At 27.2% G+C, this 17,500-nt stretch overlaps 2 protein-coding genes and 1 long non-coding RNA gene across 3 annotated transcripts in view; 2 read left to right on the forward strand and 1 right to left on the reverse strand.

Annotated features, from left to right (window-relative positions):
* Oseg6 (intraflagellar transport protein Oseg6) overlaps positions 1–5,100 on the forward strand; it is a 6,642-nt gene extending 1,542 nt beyond the window's left edge. The window contains exons 5-20 of the mRNA XM_035877611.2: positions 53–470; positions 577–810; positions 898–1,023; positions 1,143–1,440; positions 1,582–1,780; positions 1,956–2,053; positions 2,138–2,420; positions 2,524–2,752; positions 2,848–3,100; positions 3,207–3,517; positions 3,654–3,803; positions 3,880–3,976; positions 4,066–4,272; positions 4,393–4,679; positions 4,781–4,857; positions 4,945–5,100. Of these exons, the coding sequence (XP_035733504.1) occupies positions 53–470; positions 577–810; positions 898–1,023; positions 1,143–1,440; positions 1,582–1,780; positions 1,956–2,053; positions 2,138–2,420; positions 2,524–2,752; positions 2,848–3,100; positions 3,207–3,517; positions 3,654–3,803; positions 3,880–3,976; positions 4,066–4,272; positions 4,393–4,679; positions 4,781–4,857; positions 4,945–5,068 (3,391 nt within the window). The 3' untranslated portion in view covers positions 5,069–5,100. The remainder of the gene's footprint in view (positions 1–52; positions 471–576; positions 811–897; positions 1,024–1,142; positions 1,441–1,581; positions 1,781–1,955; positions 2,054–2,137; positions 2,421–2,523; positions 2,753–2,847; positions 3,101–3,206; positions 3,518–3,653; positions 3,804–3,879; positions 3,977–4,065; positions 4,273–4,392; positions 4,680–4,780; positions 4,858–4,944) is intronic.
* A 395-nt stretch (positions 5,101–5,495) lies between these two features.
* Positions 5,496–6,772, reverse strand: LOC118446632 (uncharacterized). The gene is made up of 3 exons (XR_004839647.2): positions 6,583–6,772; positions 6,366–6,470; positions 5,496–6,270 (listed from the first exon to the last, which is right to left on the reverse strand). It is a non-coding gene; the product is annotated as an uncharacterized LOC118446632 (long non-coding RNA).
* Positions 6,773–6,913: 141 nt separating this feature from the next.
* On the forward strand, positions 6,914–11,996 carry MSBP (membrane steroid binding protein). The gene is made up of 4 exons (XM_085664144.1): positions 6,914–7,262; positions 7,342–7,724; positions 8,442–8,595; positions 9,146–11,996. The coding sequence occupies exons 2-4, from the start codon at positions 7,376–7,378 to the stop codon at positions 9,303–9,305; spliced, it is 663 nt and encodes a 220-aa protein (XP_085520270.1). The 5' UTR covers positions 6,914–7,262; positions 7,342–7,375; the 3' UTR covers positions 9,306–11,996.
* Positions 11,997–17,500: the final 5,504 nt, after the last annotated feature.

Genomic DNA, 17,500 nt, shown 5'->3' on the forward strand with positions numbered 1-17,500 from the left:
ATAAGGATGATTAATATAAATATGAAATAAAATTTTTTTTTTTTTTTTATAGGTACGGAGATGGATATATATTAGTTGGTTTTGAAGCTGGATATTTCATTGCCATATCTACTCATATAAAAGAAGTCGGTCAGGAATTATTTCAAATAAAAAATCATAAGGATACTTTAACAGATATCTCGTTAAGTGAAAATATTGGAAAGGTAGCCACCTGTGGTGATAGCATTGTCAAAATACATAGTTTACAAAATTTAGAGGAAACAGAAAAAATGATTTCTGTGACTGGTGAAACTGGTATTAGTAAAGTTGAATGGTCAACGGATGGTACAATGATAGCAGTAGTAACTTACATTGGAAACGTTCTCATTTATTTAGTTGAAATTCCAAAATTAACAAGCGTTTGCAGTAATAGAATAGCATTGTTAACAAGTTTAATTGAAGTTACCGTACACCTTTACACATTAGATAAGGTATATATAAATTAAAATGGCTTTTGTTCTCTCTCTTCTCTCTTTTTTTTTTTTTTTTTTTTTTTTTCATGATATAATCACATTTATAATTTATTTAATTTTATAGGAAAAATCAGAACCACAAATAATTAATACTATAATAGAACCATCTGTATTGGCTGTAGGACCACTTCATGTAGCTGTAGCATTAAACAATAGAGCACTATTTTGGGATTTATCTACTTATCAATATGACATTAATACACATTTTGAACGTGATTATTTAGCAACTGTTGATAGTATATCCTTAAACGAAACATATGTTTCCGTTTTATTCGATGGAAAATTACAATTACAATTGGTATATATATATATATTATTAATTATTATTATAAATCCAAAAGGTCTAAATTGTTAATAAAGTAATAAAAAATTTGTTTCATTTCAGATCAAAGTGGATCAGACGTTAATAAACATTGGCAAAGATACAAAATTATTTCCTGAATCAAATAATTTAAATGAAAGAATAACGTGCCATGCATTGTCAACAGAATTTCTAATTTATGGGACTGATGTAAATCTATTTGTTTTATTTATTATCGTTGGGGGACAAAAAAAGAAAAAAAAAAAAAAAAAAAAAAAAAAAAAGAAATTAAACAAACGAAATAAATATTTTATTAATAAAACTTTCAGATGGGCCGTATTATATATTTTTATTTAGAAGCATTTAATAAGTCGACAGAGTTTACCCATAACAATGGTATTAAAAATATATATTTAGATGCAAATGGTACACAATTATGTTTCATTGATAATAAATCGGATGTTTATTTATATGATCCAATCAATGAAAATATCATTCAAGTGCCTGAATCACCAGAATCCATAGAAGGTATTATATGGGATCAAAATATTTTCGAACGTTCGATATTTGCAATATACAATAAAAATGTTATCGTTACATATATTTTTATCAAATACTTTGTCGAAGGTGAGTTAAATTTTTTCTCTTTTTTTTTTTCTTTTTTTCATTTTTTCTTTTTCCTTTTAAATATTTATAAGTAACATTAAGTGTTAAATTATATGGATTTTTTTTTTTTTTTCTTTTTCTTTTTTTTATGAATCATAAAAGGTCAAAAGATAATCAAAGTGAATTCAACGAAATTGCCATCGGAAGCATTACCCATGTTAATGTATTCTGGTGAAGTGACATTAAGCACACCAAGTAGTAAATTAATACAAATAACATTAGCTTCTCATGAGGACGTTGGAAATATAGTGGATACCAAAAAGATCAATGAGATATTCAACAATCATATTATGTGTAGAAGGTAAATCAGAGATGATATAATAAAAAAAGATATAACAAAAGTTTGAATTGTTGTATCAATTAAAAAAAAAAAAAAAGAGAAAAAAAAATCAGTAACATTTCTTTTGTCTTTCATTTTTTTTTTTTTTTTTTTTTTTTTTTTTTTTTTTTTTTTTTTTCTTGAATTTTCTTTACAGATACGACAATGCTTGGAATATTTGCGATAAATTAAATGACAATGATCTATGGTTGAAATTGGGTCAAAGTGCAATTGCAAATTTAAATATTGAATTTGGTAAATTTGTTTTTCTACTTTTATTTATTTATTTATTTTTTTTTCTCTCTCTCTCTCTCTTTAAATCTAATATCACCATTCTAGCCATTAGAGTTTATCGACGTATTGAAGATGCTTCGATGGTTTGGGCATTAGAAAAAATAGAAAATATAAATGAATTAAATTTATTATGCGGCCATTCATCATTGTTACTTGGAGATTATAATCAAGCTGAGAAATTCTTTTTACAATCAACCGAACCAGTACAAGCTTTATATCTGCGAAGGGATTTGATGCAATGGGAACAAGCTCTTAGTTTAGCACAGAAATTAAAATCCGACGAAATACCATTCATCGCCAGAGAATATGCGCAACAATTAGAATTTATGTATGTTGATTCAAATCATATATTAATTTTATTAATTTCATTAAATCAAATTAAATTATATATTAATTTTTTAAACAAAATTTTTCACTCAATTATTTAACAGTGGAAATTATCCAAAAGCATTGGCCAATTATGAGCGTGGTTTATTCGATCCAAATACAACATCTCATTTCAATTTAAATGATATTCAACATAAAAATCAATGTTTGGCTGGTATCGCAAGAATGTCTATTAGATGTGGTGACAGTAGAAGAGGTGTCAGTATTGCAATGGACAATGACAGTTCTAGATCATTGAGAAAGGAATGCGCAGAAATTTTGGAAACTATGAAGGTTGTTTTTTCATGAAATTATTTCCCCCCCCCCCCTCAAAAATGGGAGGGTGGGGGACAACAATTATTATATAAATAATATCAATATATTTATAGCAAATCAATGAAGCTGCGTTGCTTTACGAGAAAGCAGATTATTTTGATAAAGCAGCATCCGCTTATATCAAATTAAAGAATTGGCATAAAGTGGGACAACTTTTGCCTCAAATATCATCCCCTAAGATAAATATACAATATGCCAAAGCAAAAGAATCAGAGGGAAAGTATGAGGAAGCTGCTAAGGCATACGAAACTGCTAAGGATTATGATAATATTATTAGAATCAATCTTGAATATTTAAATAATCCTGGTTAGAAATAATTATTAATTGATATTAAGTTACAATTGTTATTATCTCATATTTCTTATTTATTTATTTATTTTTTTTTTTTTTTTTTTTTTTTTATTAATAACAGCTAGAAGCGTTGAGATTGTACAACAAACTAAAAGCATTGATGGTGCCAAAAGGATAGCTAAATATTTTCAAAAGATAAATGATTATAATTCGGCTATTAAATTTTTAATTATGTCAAATTGTCATGACGAAGCTTTTCAACTTGCCAATCAGCATGGTAAAATGGAATTATATGGTGAAATTTTAATAAATACTATTGACGATGATAATAACAGAAAGGAAGACTTTAAGAATCTTGCTGTACATTTTGAGTCACAAAAGAATAGCCTTTTGGCAGGCAAATATTATTTTCATGCTAAGGATTACCAAAAGGTTAAACTTTTAAATAATAATAATAATATTATTATTATTATTATTATTATTATTATTATTATTATTATTATTATTATTAGCTGGTTGGTTATATTAAATCAATAAATAATTACAATAAGAATAATCATTTTTATAGGCATTAAAGCATTTACTTAAAGCAGCACAATTAACTGTTGATGACGACATGGCATTATCATTGGCAATAGATACAGTGGCATCATCTAAAGATGAAAAATTAGCTAATCATTTAATAGATTTTTTGTTAGGCTCAGATGGAGTACCAAAGGTATATTATTAATTGTTAATATATATCTTTAGAATTATATTTATTATATTTTTTTCTTCTTCTTCTTTATGTATAGGATCCAAAATATTTGTTTCGATTATATATGGCAAGGAAACAATATAAAGAGGCAGCGAAAACAGCAATAATTATTGCCAATGAAGAACAAATTAATGGTATGTATTCATTTATATATTTTTTTTTTTTTTTTTTTTTTTTTTTTTTTTTTTTATCATAATATCATATTATTTTTTTTTTTTTTTAGGAAATTACAGAAATGCTCATGATGTTTTGTTTGGGATGTATCAAGAATTAAAAAGAAATAAAATAAATACGCCATTGGAAATGCAAAATAATTTGAGATTATTACATTCTTACATATTGGTAAGACTTCATGTAAAAAGGAACGACCATTTACGAGGTGCCAGAATGTTGATCAGAGTTGCAAATAATATATCTAAATTTCCATCACGTTAGTATAAGAAATAATTAAAAGTAGAGAGAGAGAGAGAAAGAAAAAAAAAAAGGGAATAAATCAAATATCATTAAATGAAATAAAAAAATTTTCTTTTTTCTTTTTTTTTTTTTGCAGACATCGTACCAATTTTAACTTCAACAGTTATAGAATGTCACAGAGCAGGCTTGAAACAAGCGGCATTTAATTTTGCAGCTATGTTAATGCGTCCTGAATATAGAACACAAATTGATATTAAATATAGTAAGAAAATCGAGGCCATAGTAAGAAAACCACCAAGGGCTAAAGATAACGAGCTCGAGGACGAACCTTTAACTCCATGCCCTTATTGTAAAAATAAAGTTCCAGAGACTGAAATAACATGTGATAAATGCAAAAATACAATTCCATTTTGCATAGCTACGGTAAAGTTGTTTTTTCTTTTTCTTTTTTTTTTATCATAATATATACAGTATATAGAAATAATATTCAATATATATATATATATATATGTAATATATTTCAGGGTAGACATATCGTAGAAGATAATTTTACAGTTTGTCCTCAATGCGATTTTCCTGCCATCAGAAGTGAATTTTTACGGTTAGTATTATTTTCTTTTTTTTTTATCTTCCCTCACTTGAAAATAATAAATCTTTCAATTAATAATACATTTTTTTCTTTCAATAGAATCATTGAATCTGATGAGACATGTCCAATGTGTTCTGAACACATAGATCCCAATATTATATCATCGACAATTGATATCCGTCCATATCTTGATCTTCAAGAAAATACAATAGAAAAAGTTTAACTTGTCAATTTTAAATATATATATATATATATATATATATATATATATATATATATATATTATTTATGATTGCACTAAAAGTTTATGTTCTCTAATGTCTTAGATAAATGATAATTGCATGATAAAAATTTTTAAATACTCATAAAGATAATTGTACATATATTTAAATTATGTAAGATGCTTAACACATTGAATGGTTAAAAAATATATTAGCTTGATCTTGATAAACAATACCGTCCAGTATAAGTACAATTTGATTATATTAATTAATCACACACACGCATATATATATATATATATATATATATATGTTTGACGTGTACAGATAAATAAAATAAATAGCTTTCTTGTTAACTTTATATAATTTCTATTACTGATTCACTTTATGTTCTATTATTGGATTATCTTTTTTTTATTTTTTATTTTTTTTTTTATGACAGAACTTTCGTGTAATAAGTAATAATAACAATAATAAAAATAATAATAATAATAATAAAAAAAGAAAAAAAAAAGGAAAATATCATTATCGCCATCTGATGTGAATGCACATAAATACGAAGATATGTATATCAAACGTACTCATACATAACCAAGAATATTACAGATAAGAGAGAGAGACAATGAGACTGCATGAATACGAGAAAACGAGGTCGAATAACTTTTTGCGAATCATTTTAACACGTTCACATGTTTCTTCCACGTCATTTAACAATTTTAATAAAATCATATCTCTTTAACGTGGTTATCATAATCGATATCGTATATTTATGATCACACGTGTAATTTTCATCCTTTTTTGTTTTCTTTTTTACAATAAAACGCAAAACAAGATTGTTAGATAATAATTATAATATATGTATTTAAATCAAGTATTTAACATACAATTATGTTACAGTTATTAACATATAATCTGAAATAGAAAAATTATTTACAAAAAAGGAAATGGATATATATATATATATATATATATATATATATATATATAAAATTGTCTAACCTATCGCCTATCATAAAACCGCAACGTCATAAGTAACATCATCACAATCATTCGAAATGACTATTTAACCTAACGAGACATACAACACATACGTCGTATCTTATGACTCAGTAACGTATTAAAATAGGTTTCGTCGAAATTTTATCAAAATTTTTTTCCCTCCCCCATCTGCTTCCCTTCGCCAATCCTTTCGACCTATAAATATCTATTTAAATATTATAAAGTAAAAGATATTTATTAAAATTTATTTATTAAAATTATTAAAGAAAAAAAAAAATGATCGTCTTAATCCATCCTTACCTCTCCCTTCATCCCTCCGTCCCTGGAGAAATACAACGTAGATTTAAAATGTATACATAACGTTATTAAATTTACGAATTATACGTAACTAGAGAAAGTTATAACCTAAAAATATATTACTTTAGTTACGAAAATTTAAACGTGCATAAGAAAAAAGGAAAGAAAATAAAAACATATATATACATATGCAAATATATATGCTGTTTAAATATATTACCTTTAAGTGAAGTAGATCTAACCTAGAAATATGTACGACGACACGATGTAGGAACGTAATGACAAATGAAAGAAAAATGAGAAGGGAGAAGTGAATGATGTTACGGCACTATTGGTTAAACATGAAGAAGGTTAGAATGGTTCGGTGAGGTGAGGAGTGGGGAAGGGAGGGGAAGATAGTCTAGTCGAACGAGCGAATGAGAGCGAACGATCGAGAGAGAGAGAGAGTGAATAAAAGGAGTGTGGAGGGGGAAAGGGAAAGAATGATGTATATCGAAGCACGTAACCAACATCGATGTTGCCGCTGTTAGTCCGTCTGGCGCAGTCGAGCGGCGGACACGTCGTATAACAGATCTATTAAAGAATATTTTTCAAACATTTATAAATACGTAATAAAATCATTTTATTCGATTAAACATACACATTAATACGAACAATTTGTTCGCCCAAAAGTTCCGAGGGCAATCTATTGTATAGATCGTAACGAGCGTAAGAAAAGAAAAGGAAAAAAAAAAGAAAGAAGAAGAGGAAGAAGAAGAAGAAGAGGAAGAGGAAGAGGAAAAGGAGGAAGAGAAAGAAGGAAAAGAAAAAAGAAAATAAACATAATTTTTTTCTTTTCTCTCCCCTGCACAAAAAATATCGAACGTTGACTCGTTCGTTCGATCGGTCGTCGTGGTCCTGGTTTTTTCTTTTTCATTTTTTTTTTTTTATTTTTCTTTTTTTTTAACTTTCGTAGTAACACAATTTTTCGTTTGACTAGCGCGAAGCTATCTCTCTCTTAGTGGTTGGTCAAGATGGCCGAAAAGAGCGACTCAATAACGCCGGGTTCCACGTCGGCTACGATCGGTCAACAAAATAATAATAATTCGTTATTTCTAACGAGTTTCGTCGAGGAAATCATTAAAAGTCCGATTAATCTTTTATTGGTCGGTATAATAGCCCTACTCGTATATAAAATAATTAAGAGTAAAATTAAATCGGAGGAACCATTGGAAGAGATCAAACATTTACCAAAATTACATCGTGACTTTACTATCGAGGAATTGAAAAAGTATGACGGCAATGGGACCGACGGAAGAATATTGGTTGCACTTAATGGAAGCGTTTATGATGTTACAAGAGGTGCCACGTTCTACGGCCCTGGCAAGTATTACAATGCTATTATATGTATATGAGTATGTGTGTATACGTGTAATATATATATATATTTCATTTTTTCTTCCTCTCTCCTCCCTTTTTTCCACCTAATGATTATTTATTTTTTTTTTATTTTTTTTTTAAATATTCAATATTTATAATACTTTATGATATTTAAAATATGTATGAACGAACGATATTTGACAGATATTTAAATCGTATTAAATTCTAATTGCGTTTCAATGTACGTTAGATTATTTCTAATTGTTTGAAACGTAAATAGAAAACCACAGAGGTCATTAGATATCTTTCTGATCTTGAAGTCAAAGTTTACGTCCAATCACATGCACGATAAGTATTTAATTAATCTCTTTTTTTCTTTTTGTTCCTTTCTTCTTTTTATTTTTTTTTTATTTATTTATTTTTTTTTCCCACATTTCCTCTAATGATATTTATTTATATATCTGCATGTACATACATGCATATATACACATATACATTAACATACATACATATATGTATATACATACATTATTTTGTTAATATTATTGACATAGTATTTACATTTTATTTATATTATTGATATATATGATATATATATATATATATGATAGATATGATATTGAGTATTATATATAATATAATAATATATATATTACATATATATGTATATGTGTGTGTATATATTATTTCTTAATACATAATTGTATATATTTTATGCAGGTGCACCATATGCAGTATTTGCTGGACGTGACGCTAGCAGAGGATTAGCAACATTTACATTAGAACCGATTAAAGACGAGTATGATGATTTGAGCGATTTAGACAGTGAACAAATGAGTTCTATGAAGGAATGGGAATTGCAATTTAAAGGCACGTTTTATTATACATTTTTCTCTATTTTCTTAATTATTTAATTACGTTAAAATAAATTTAATCACTTGTGGTGCAAAGAAATTCACGGTTGGCGTGCCACGCACGTCATTTTTCTTTCTGCAACAATTGCCTGACGACGTGTGTATCACATCACAGTAACAGAAGCATCTCGTCATACGTGGCACGACTTTCCACTGCAAGTGGTTAATGTATAAAGGATTTTATTAGAATAAAAAATTTCCTATCGATGCCTGCTTATTTAAGTATTCTCTGTTTCATAAATGAATACTATTGTTCTCGTGTGATTATTCAATGGTCTTTTTGTTTTGTTTTTTTTTCTTTTTCTTTTCTTTTCTTCTTTTTTTCCTTTTTTTTTTTTTTTATTCATTATTTATGAGATCGAAGTTCACACATTGATATTGAAATATGACAGGAAGAAAGATAATTTATTAAAATTTCATTATAATTAATAATTGCATGTAAATTGTGTTAAAATTTGTAAAATTCATGATTATTAAAATAGAAAGACGATTGTTTTTAATTTTAGAGAGGTACGATTATGTTGGGAAATTATTAAAACCGGGAGAGGAACCAACGAATTATTCGGATGAGGAGGATGAAGGTAGTCAGCAAGAGACTGAAAATAAATTGGATCAACAAAATGCAAAATCTGACGTCTGTGAAATCAAAAATAAAGCAAAAGATGATTGACCGCCCCGTTCTGTGTCGAAAATGAAACAGGAATTTTGGGAATACACTGAGCGCACAGAGTTGTTAAGGAAATTTTTAGATTTATCATTCGTAGAAATGTTTACGAACGTTCAGCCGAATATTTTATTAATTTTTAACAATATTTCTGGAAGATAAGTAAGGTAATATCTTTTAGTTAAATCTAAAACTCTGAGCTGGTGTTTCGTATAAAGACTTCATTTGAGTGCCTGATTTCAACAAAAAGAAACACACAAACAAACAAACATATACACACACACACACACACACATATTCCGATTATTATATACAATCTTTTTATATATGTACAAAGAATTTTTCTACAAAAGTCACGTCAAAAATTTCTATTAGACAGAATTTAATAACTCTCGCTATGTTTCAATCATATTCCACTATATTAAAATGACACGTGTGTTTGTCATCACCTGTCATGTCTTACTATGTTACGTTGTGAGCATAGAATAATGAGTACTTGGTGCCCCTGAAATTTAACAATGTTAGCGTTAAGTTTCAGTTGCATTTGAATATTAGTCTTAGGTTCTGCAATATTTTTTATGTATGTGTATATACATATATATATACACATATACACACAAATGTATGTGTATATCCATATAATATATATATATATATATATATATATATATATATATATATTATACAGCTCTGTTACTCCGTTTAAAGTGCATCTTGATTTTAAATATTAAATTATAAAGTTTGTGTTAATAACAATTGACAAATATTTCAAATTTCTTCAAACTTCTTTGCAATATAGAAAATGTTTTTTTTTTTTTTTTTTTTTTTTTTTTTTTTTTTTTTTTTTTTTTTTTTTTTTTTTACAGAAAATCTTAATTCTACTCTTTACACCTTATTATGATTAAAATATCTCTGATAAATAAATTCTTAGATGAAAATTAAATCTTAACAAAAGGATGATGTTTATGATGAATATTGCAAATGAAAAGCATATTCTAATGCCAAGTATTAAAACATCTAATCATCCAATTGATTAAAGTAAAAGAATGAAAGAATTTCTTTATAAAAAGATTTTACTACAATGAAATTGAAATCTTTCTTTGTATGCATTATAATTTAAACTTTTTATATATCCTTTATATATATATATATATATATATATATATATATATATATATATATATATATATATATATATATAATAGATATATAAAAACATACACAGAGCTTTTCCCTCCGCAGCATTTAATAATATTTAAATCTATACAATTGTTCTTGTTTGTATAGGCAAAGGAGGATTTTGTATTAATTACAACAATTATGGGAAAAAAAAAAAAGAAAAAAAAAAAAGAAAAAAAAAAAGAAAAAGAAAAAAAAACGTATTCGATCATATTATTATTTTCAACAAGATAAAACAAAGATTTATTAGTCGAATTCATCGAAATCTACATTTAAAAATAAACTTGTAAATAATTCTTCTTTGTAAGTAGATTTATATATAATAAGAATATGCATACATTAATAATTAATTAATTAATTAATTAATTAATTAATTAATTAATTAATTAATTAATTAATTATGTTTCACTTAAGCGAGAAGTTGATTTCATGAGTTATATGTTTATTTTCGTGTTAGGGGTATTCAAGTAAATTCATGATTTCGATATAATTTATTTGGAAATATGATTTTTATGTTTGAAATTATATATCAACTTTAATTGTTTTCTTTCTCTCTTTCTCTCTCTTTCTCTCTCTCTCTCTCTCTCTCTCTCTCTCTCTCTCTCTCTCTCTCTCTCTCTCTCTCTTTCTTTTCTCTCCTTTTTCTTTTTTTTCTGTTTTTCTTTTCCATTTTTCTTTTTTACTCTCGTTTTCATTTTAGCATAACTAAATATCAATTTTATATGTGCATATTAATTTCTAATTTTTGTCCCTACGTGTTACAAGTTTATCAATTTTTACAACCATCGAACGAACAAATTTATTGTATATTAAAAAGAAAACACATTGTTGATTATCATTAACGTGTTATTTAACAACGTTAAATATTTTAACTATTATTCGATCACACAAATTTATTCGCAATAGTTCTATGATAGTATGAAAAATGGTTTGTAGCGTTACAAGAATTTTTTAATTTGTTCTTCGCATATATATATATATAAATTCAAATTTTTTAAAATAACGTTCTAAATTACAAATTTTAACCGCATTTGTTATTAATTATTATTTTTCTTTTCTCTTTCTTTTTCTTCTCATAAAGAAAATTCTCACATACAATTTTATAAAACAATGTTACCTATGATTTTTAATACAATTGTTTACTTTTATTAAAAACTATACTATTAAAATAAAAAATAGAAAAAAAAAGAAAGAAAATAAAAGGAAAAAAAAAAAAGAAAAAATAAATACAGAAAAAAAAAACAAAGAAAAAAAAAGAAAAAAGAAACAGGAAAAGATTCCGTCTAATCTTCAACCGTATGCAAATTAATAATAATCTATTTTGTAATTTATATGTTTGACTTCTTTCAAAACAAGGCCAATATTTATAAATATTAATTAAGGTAATTCTTCTTTTTGTAAAATAACACAAAAAAGAAAAAAGAGAAAACATTACATACTATTACTACAAAATGTTAAATTCCTTGATTCATCGAAGAGGAGGAAGAAAAAAAAAAGAAACCAAATTGATATGTAAAACGGCATAATGCATATATATATATATATACATATATATATATATATGTCTGAACATTTTTTGAAAAAAAAAAAAAAAAAAAAAAAGAAAAAGAAATAAAATAAATAAGAAAGAAAAATGTTCATCGTTATGATCCATTATATACTTAATAAAAATAAAAGAGAAAAAATTAACTAAAAAAAAAAAAAGAATACAATTGTATGGTGTAAAACAAATGTATGGTGTAGGTGTGGGATTCCTTATTGTTAAATATTATTATTATTATTATTATTATTATTATTATTATTATTATTATTATTATTATTATACAACAATAACAAAAAATATAATAACTTTTGTTAACATTGAATGTTATATTACTTTGCAATGAATTTTTAATTTTTTCAAAGAGAAGAAAGAATATAATAAAGAAAACAACAAAACAAAAATAATAAAATCTTTTACCTCCATTTATAATCATGATTTATATTATTTTTAAAACGAGCTTTTCCTCCAATCGAGGAAAAAGAATTTTAATATTATTGGGAAAAAAAAAAATTAATATAATGAAATTGAGAGAGTGAAAGAGAGAGAGAGAGAGAGAGAGAGGGTGAGAGAGAGAGAAATGGCACGTGACCAAAGAATTCCTAACAGGAAGACCACAAACCATTTGTACGTTGACTCTGATACAACCTGTTCTTAAATAAGAATCAACTAGTACTCGTTCAAACTGTTTTGTTATGCATTCAAAGCCATTGGGTGAATAACCAAATGAATAAAAAGATAATTTGACCACGAAACATTTCTTTTCTATGAACTTGACTGAATATATTTTTTTTCTTGCTTTTCTTTTTCTTTTTCTTTTTCCATGTATTTTTCTACTTTTTTTTATTTATTTATTTATTTATTTATTTTTATTTTTATTTATTCTTTTTTTTCGAATTGAGGTTATGTCGAAAAAAAATTTTATATATACATATATATATGTATATATACATGAGATTAATATCTATACGCATATATAATATTGTTAAAAAATATTTTCACGAAATAAAAATATATATATATATCTATAAAATAAACATAAAAAAAAAAATATATATATATATATACATATGCATGTGTGCATAAGAAAATATTATCTGGTATTAATTGGTAAAATTGTAATTGAGGTTATATCGGACGATAATGTTAATAATTTAAAATCGAAAATAATTTGTTGCAAGAAGATATGGAAGAGAAAAAGAAAGACAAAAAAGAAAATACAATATCGTTGGATAAATACATATGTGTATATACACATTTTCTTTTTTTATTCCAAATTTTCTTTCCGTAAAAATCTAAAAAAAAAAAAGAGAAAAAGAATTTTTTTTTCTTTTCTCTTTCTTTCCTTTTTTTCATGTATAATAATAATATATCACGACGTCGTTCTCATTTGTATTATTAATGAAAGAATAAATTAGATAGAAATATTTTCTCGATAAGTTTATAACAATTTTGATATTATCCGATATATGCATCCATGGAAAGCATTCTCTTATATGTGAAAAAAACAAAAAAAAAAACAAAAAAAATAATAAAAGAAAAAGAAACAAAAAGAAAAAAAAGAAAATGAAGACATAATGATACTGAAAAATGTTAACGGCGAAATATCAAAATATTTTTCTTTTATAACACATATATATATATATATACTTCATATACATACATATATATATATATATTTATATACGAATTAAAAATTCTTACTAATTGTACGAATCCTCGAAAAAAAGAAATTATAATCATTAAACAATTTTATCTAGATGATACCAAAAAATTGTTTCGTTATCTCCGACAATGGCGACGTTATCAGTGTCCATATGTGATTTAAAAAAAAAAAAAAAAAAAAAAAAAAAAATTAAATAAGAAAAGAAAAGAAAGAAGAAAATAATAATAAAAAAAGAATCTCATTTTTAGGCCAGTATTGTATCACTAACATATTACATATGTACATATACATTATACATACATATATATATATATATATATATATATATGTCGTACGTATGTATTGATTTTTAACAATACATAGTTATAAATATTAAAAAATTTCTCGAACGTATTATAAACGAACGATTTGTTATTAATTACTGAAACAAACGAAATTTGCAAAGATTTTTTTCTAATCTTGAACAATGATCGAAAGTAAAAGCAAAAAGAAAAAAAAAAGGAGAATAAGAGAATAACATGATAACGATAACTGCGTCATTCGACCGACACCCAACGCATTTTTGGGAAGTTACGTAACAGCTTTCGTGCTATCAATTCTCCAAAGATATTCATAACCTCCAAAATCTGATCTATGTCTCTCTTTCTCTCTCTCTCTCTCTCTCTCTCTCTCTCTCTCTCTCTCTCTCTCTCTCTTTGTGCTGCATGCGTATGAACAAAAATATTTCCAACAATCTGAGAGATATTAAAGTCAACGAACTTTTAATATAACCTTCGTATGTCGAATTGAAAAATTAATAAACAATAATAATAATAACAATAATAATAATAATAATAATAATAATAATAATCATCGTCCTAATGAGTATTTTCGAAAATGATATCAATTGAGAAATAATTTTTCAAAGATGTCTGCCATATATGGCGAATAAATCTATCCTAAAAAAAAAAAAAAAAAAAAAAAAATTTAAATATTCATATTTATATATATATGTATATAAGTACAAACCATATACATACTTAACATACATATACGTATATATATATATATATATATATATACATCGTATTTGTTTTTCGAAGATTCATTCGTAAATTTTTTCTCCCCCTATGCCCACCGAGACCAAACATTTTCAATCTCATTGTTAATATATAACGTAAGAAAGTACTGTAAGAAGGGCAAAGGTAAAGGGGAAAGAGTGATGGCGTCGAGGAGAGGGAGAAGAGGAAGAAGAAGAAGAAGGAGAGAGGGAGAGAGAGAGAGAGAGAGAGAGAGGAAAAAAAAAAGACGAACGCGACGCACCATGCTCAACAATACGAGGAGAAGAGCAACGCTCTTCTTCACAAAGAGCCGCTGTCACCGAGGCGGGTGGCTAGGTGGCTGCTGCCACGCCGTCATCCAATTCCCATCCCATTTCAACTGCTATACTCTCCCTCCTCCTTTCCCCCAGCCGATCACCTACCACTTTCTCTCTCTCTCTCTCTCTCTCCCCCCACTCCCCTGGCGCGACCGCCTGAACACTGCCACCTAACTCTATCGTGAGCCCGCTCAACGCAGCGTCGCGTCGCGCTGCCACCTACAGCAGCAACCACTCTGTAGCTTTCTCTCTCTCTTTCTCTCTCTCTCTTTCTCACACTCGCTCTTATTACGTTTCATCTGAAGTGAGTAGAGAGAAAGAGAGAGAGAGACAGAGAGAGAGAGAGAGAGAGAAAGAGAGAGAGAGAGAGAGAGAGAGAGAGAGAGAGAGAGAGAGAGAGAGAGAGAGTGTACAGTGCTCAAGAGGGAAAGAAGTAGGGTTAACTTACAATGCGTGCGTGCGGTGAGTCGCGTGCCGTTCGCACCTCTGTCGGCTTCTACCACCCTCTTTCGTCCCGCTCGCCCCCGTACTCGCCCATCAACCCACCCCACCCATCTTCTCATCCACCCTCTACCTCCCACTCCCCTCCTTCTCCAGCCCTAGAGTCCTAGCCCTAACGACAAGCAACTCTACTACACCGATCCACCCATCTCGATAAAATCTCCTCCATTGCACCCCCAACCATTACCAACGTATCCCCTCCCCTCTTCCCAATCCCTAACCCACCGTCCATACGTGCTCTCATGTAGAACATGAAAAATAAAGAAAAAAAGGGAAAGAAATTTTTCACTACGGGCTCGATAATAATAATAAGAATAATGATAATAGCAAATGATACGTCGCGGTTTAACTTTGCGCATTTGATCGATGTATTTCATCTTTTGGATGTACTGTTTTTCCCTTGTTTATTTTTTTCTTTTTTTCTTTTTTTTTTTCTTTTTTTTTAATGAAACTAAAATTTTCTTCACTTAATTTGTTCGTTCATTTGTTTAACGAATTTATATTTAATTTCTATTCTGCGCGCGTTTTTTTACGTTTAATTGGTCGATTGTTTGTCTGTTTGTTTGTTTGTTGTTTATTTGGAATAGGAGTTTTTTCTTTTTCTTTGTGCGTATGTGTGTGTTGTGTTATCGACGAAATTATGTTTTTAGACGTATCTACATATATATATATATATATATATGTATATACGTCCGTGACCTTGACTAAGCGCCAGGGCCGTTTGTCGTGGGAGTCATTGTTAGAGTTCTCTGTCAATCATTGGTACAATTTTGTAGCGTATATATAACGTTATTATTATTATTATTACTATTATTACATATGCATATATACATATTTATTTATTTATTTATTTATTTATTTATTTATTTATATATTTATTTATATGTATATATATATATATACAAGAATAGAAATGTCGTTAACCTCTATTAGTAACCTTGAAAATTCTCTTCATTGTTGTATCAACGATGTACAATATTGTCCTTTGTTTTTCTACTACGACATATTATTTACGTATGCAATTTTGCCATCGTCGATCATAAACTTAGTAGAGTGAGTGAGTGAGAGAGAGAGATCGTATCAAATTCGAGAAAAAAAATTTTGTTGTAATCCGAAAAAAAAATATATTCGCATATAAAGCGTCTAAGTTTGAGTTTAGGAAATATCTATGCGACAAAAAAAAAGATAATTGATACATTTGATCCTCCGTTTAATCGAAGATTATTTAATTAATTGTAAGAATTTATAATTATATGGTGTTTTTAATTTTATATACATATATATATATATATATATATATATATATATATGTACGCGCACAGATACACACAAGTATGGAACGTCCTAATCGATCGAAATTTGTATCGTTAAGGCGAGTCGGCAATACGACGAAATATTTCGAGAAACGAATTCGCATCGATGATCCTCCTCGATTTAATAGAGGAGATATGAGTTATTATAAACAATAACAAAAAAAAACAAAAAACAAACAAAAAAAACAAAAACAAAAAGAAAGAATTATCATCGATTATGGGAATATTTCATTAGCATAAATAAAAAATATATATATATATATCGTTTGATCTCGAAAAAATTTTTTAATGGACACGAGGAAGTTAACGATGAATATGTTTATCCTTGAAAAAATAGAGAAACAGAGAGAGAAAAAGAAAGACAGAAAGAGAGAGAGAGAGAAAGAATAAAAATACTTTGAACGGATTCGAAGCTATTATCTTAACGATGTGATCACTTTGTAAACACAAATATTTTCTTCCCTAACTCTCTGTCCGCTACCTTCCCCCACCATCCTCCTACCAACCAACAACCCATCTCGGCAACCACTCTCTGCCAACCATTTCTTCCCTTCGTCACAAATACCACCCTACTGCCGAAAAAATTTTCAAAGAATGAAATGATATATAGATATATATATATATATGTATATATATATATATGTA

This window comes from Vespa mandarinia, chromosome 25, assembly GCF_050613455.1.
Source record: "Vespa mandarinia isolate Hongniang chromosome 25, ASM5061345v1, whole genome shotgun sequence".
NCBI classification, from domain to species: Eukaryota; Metazoa; Arthropoda; class Insecta; order Hymenoptera; family Vespidae; genus Vespa; species Vespa mandarinia.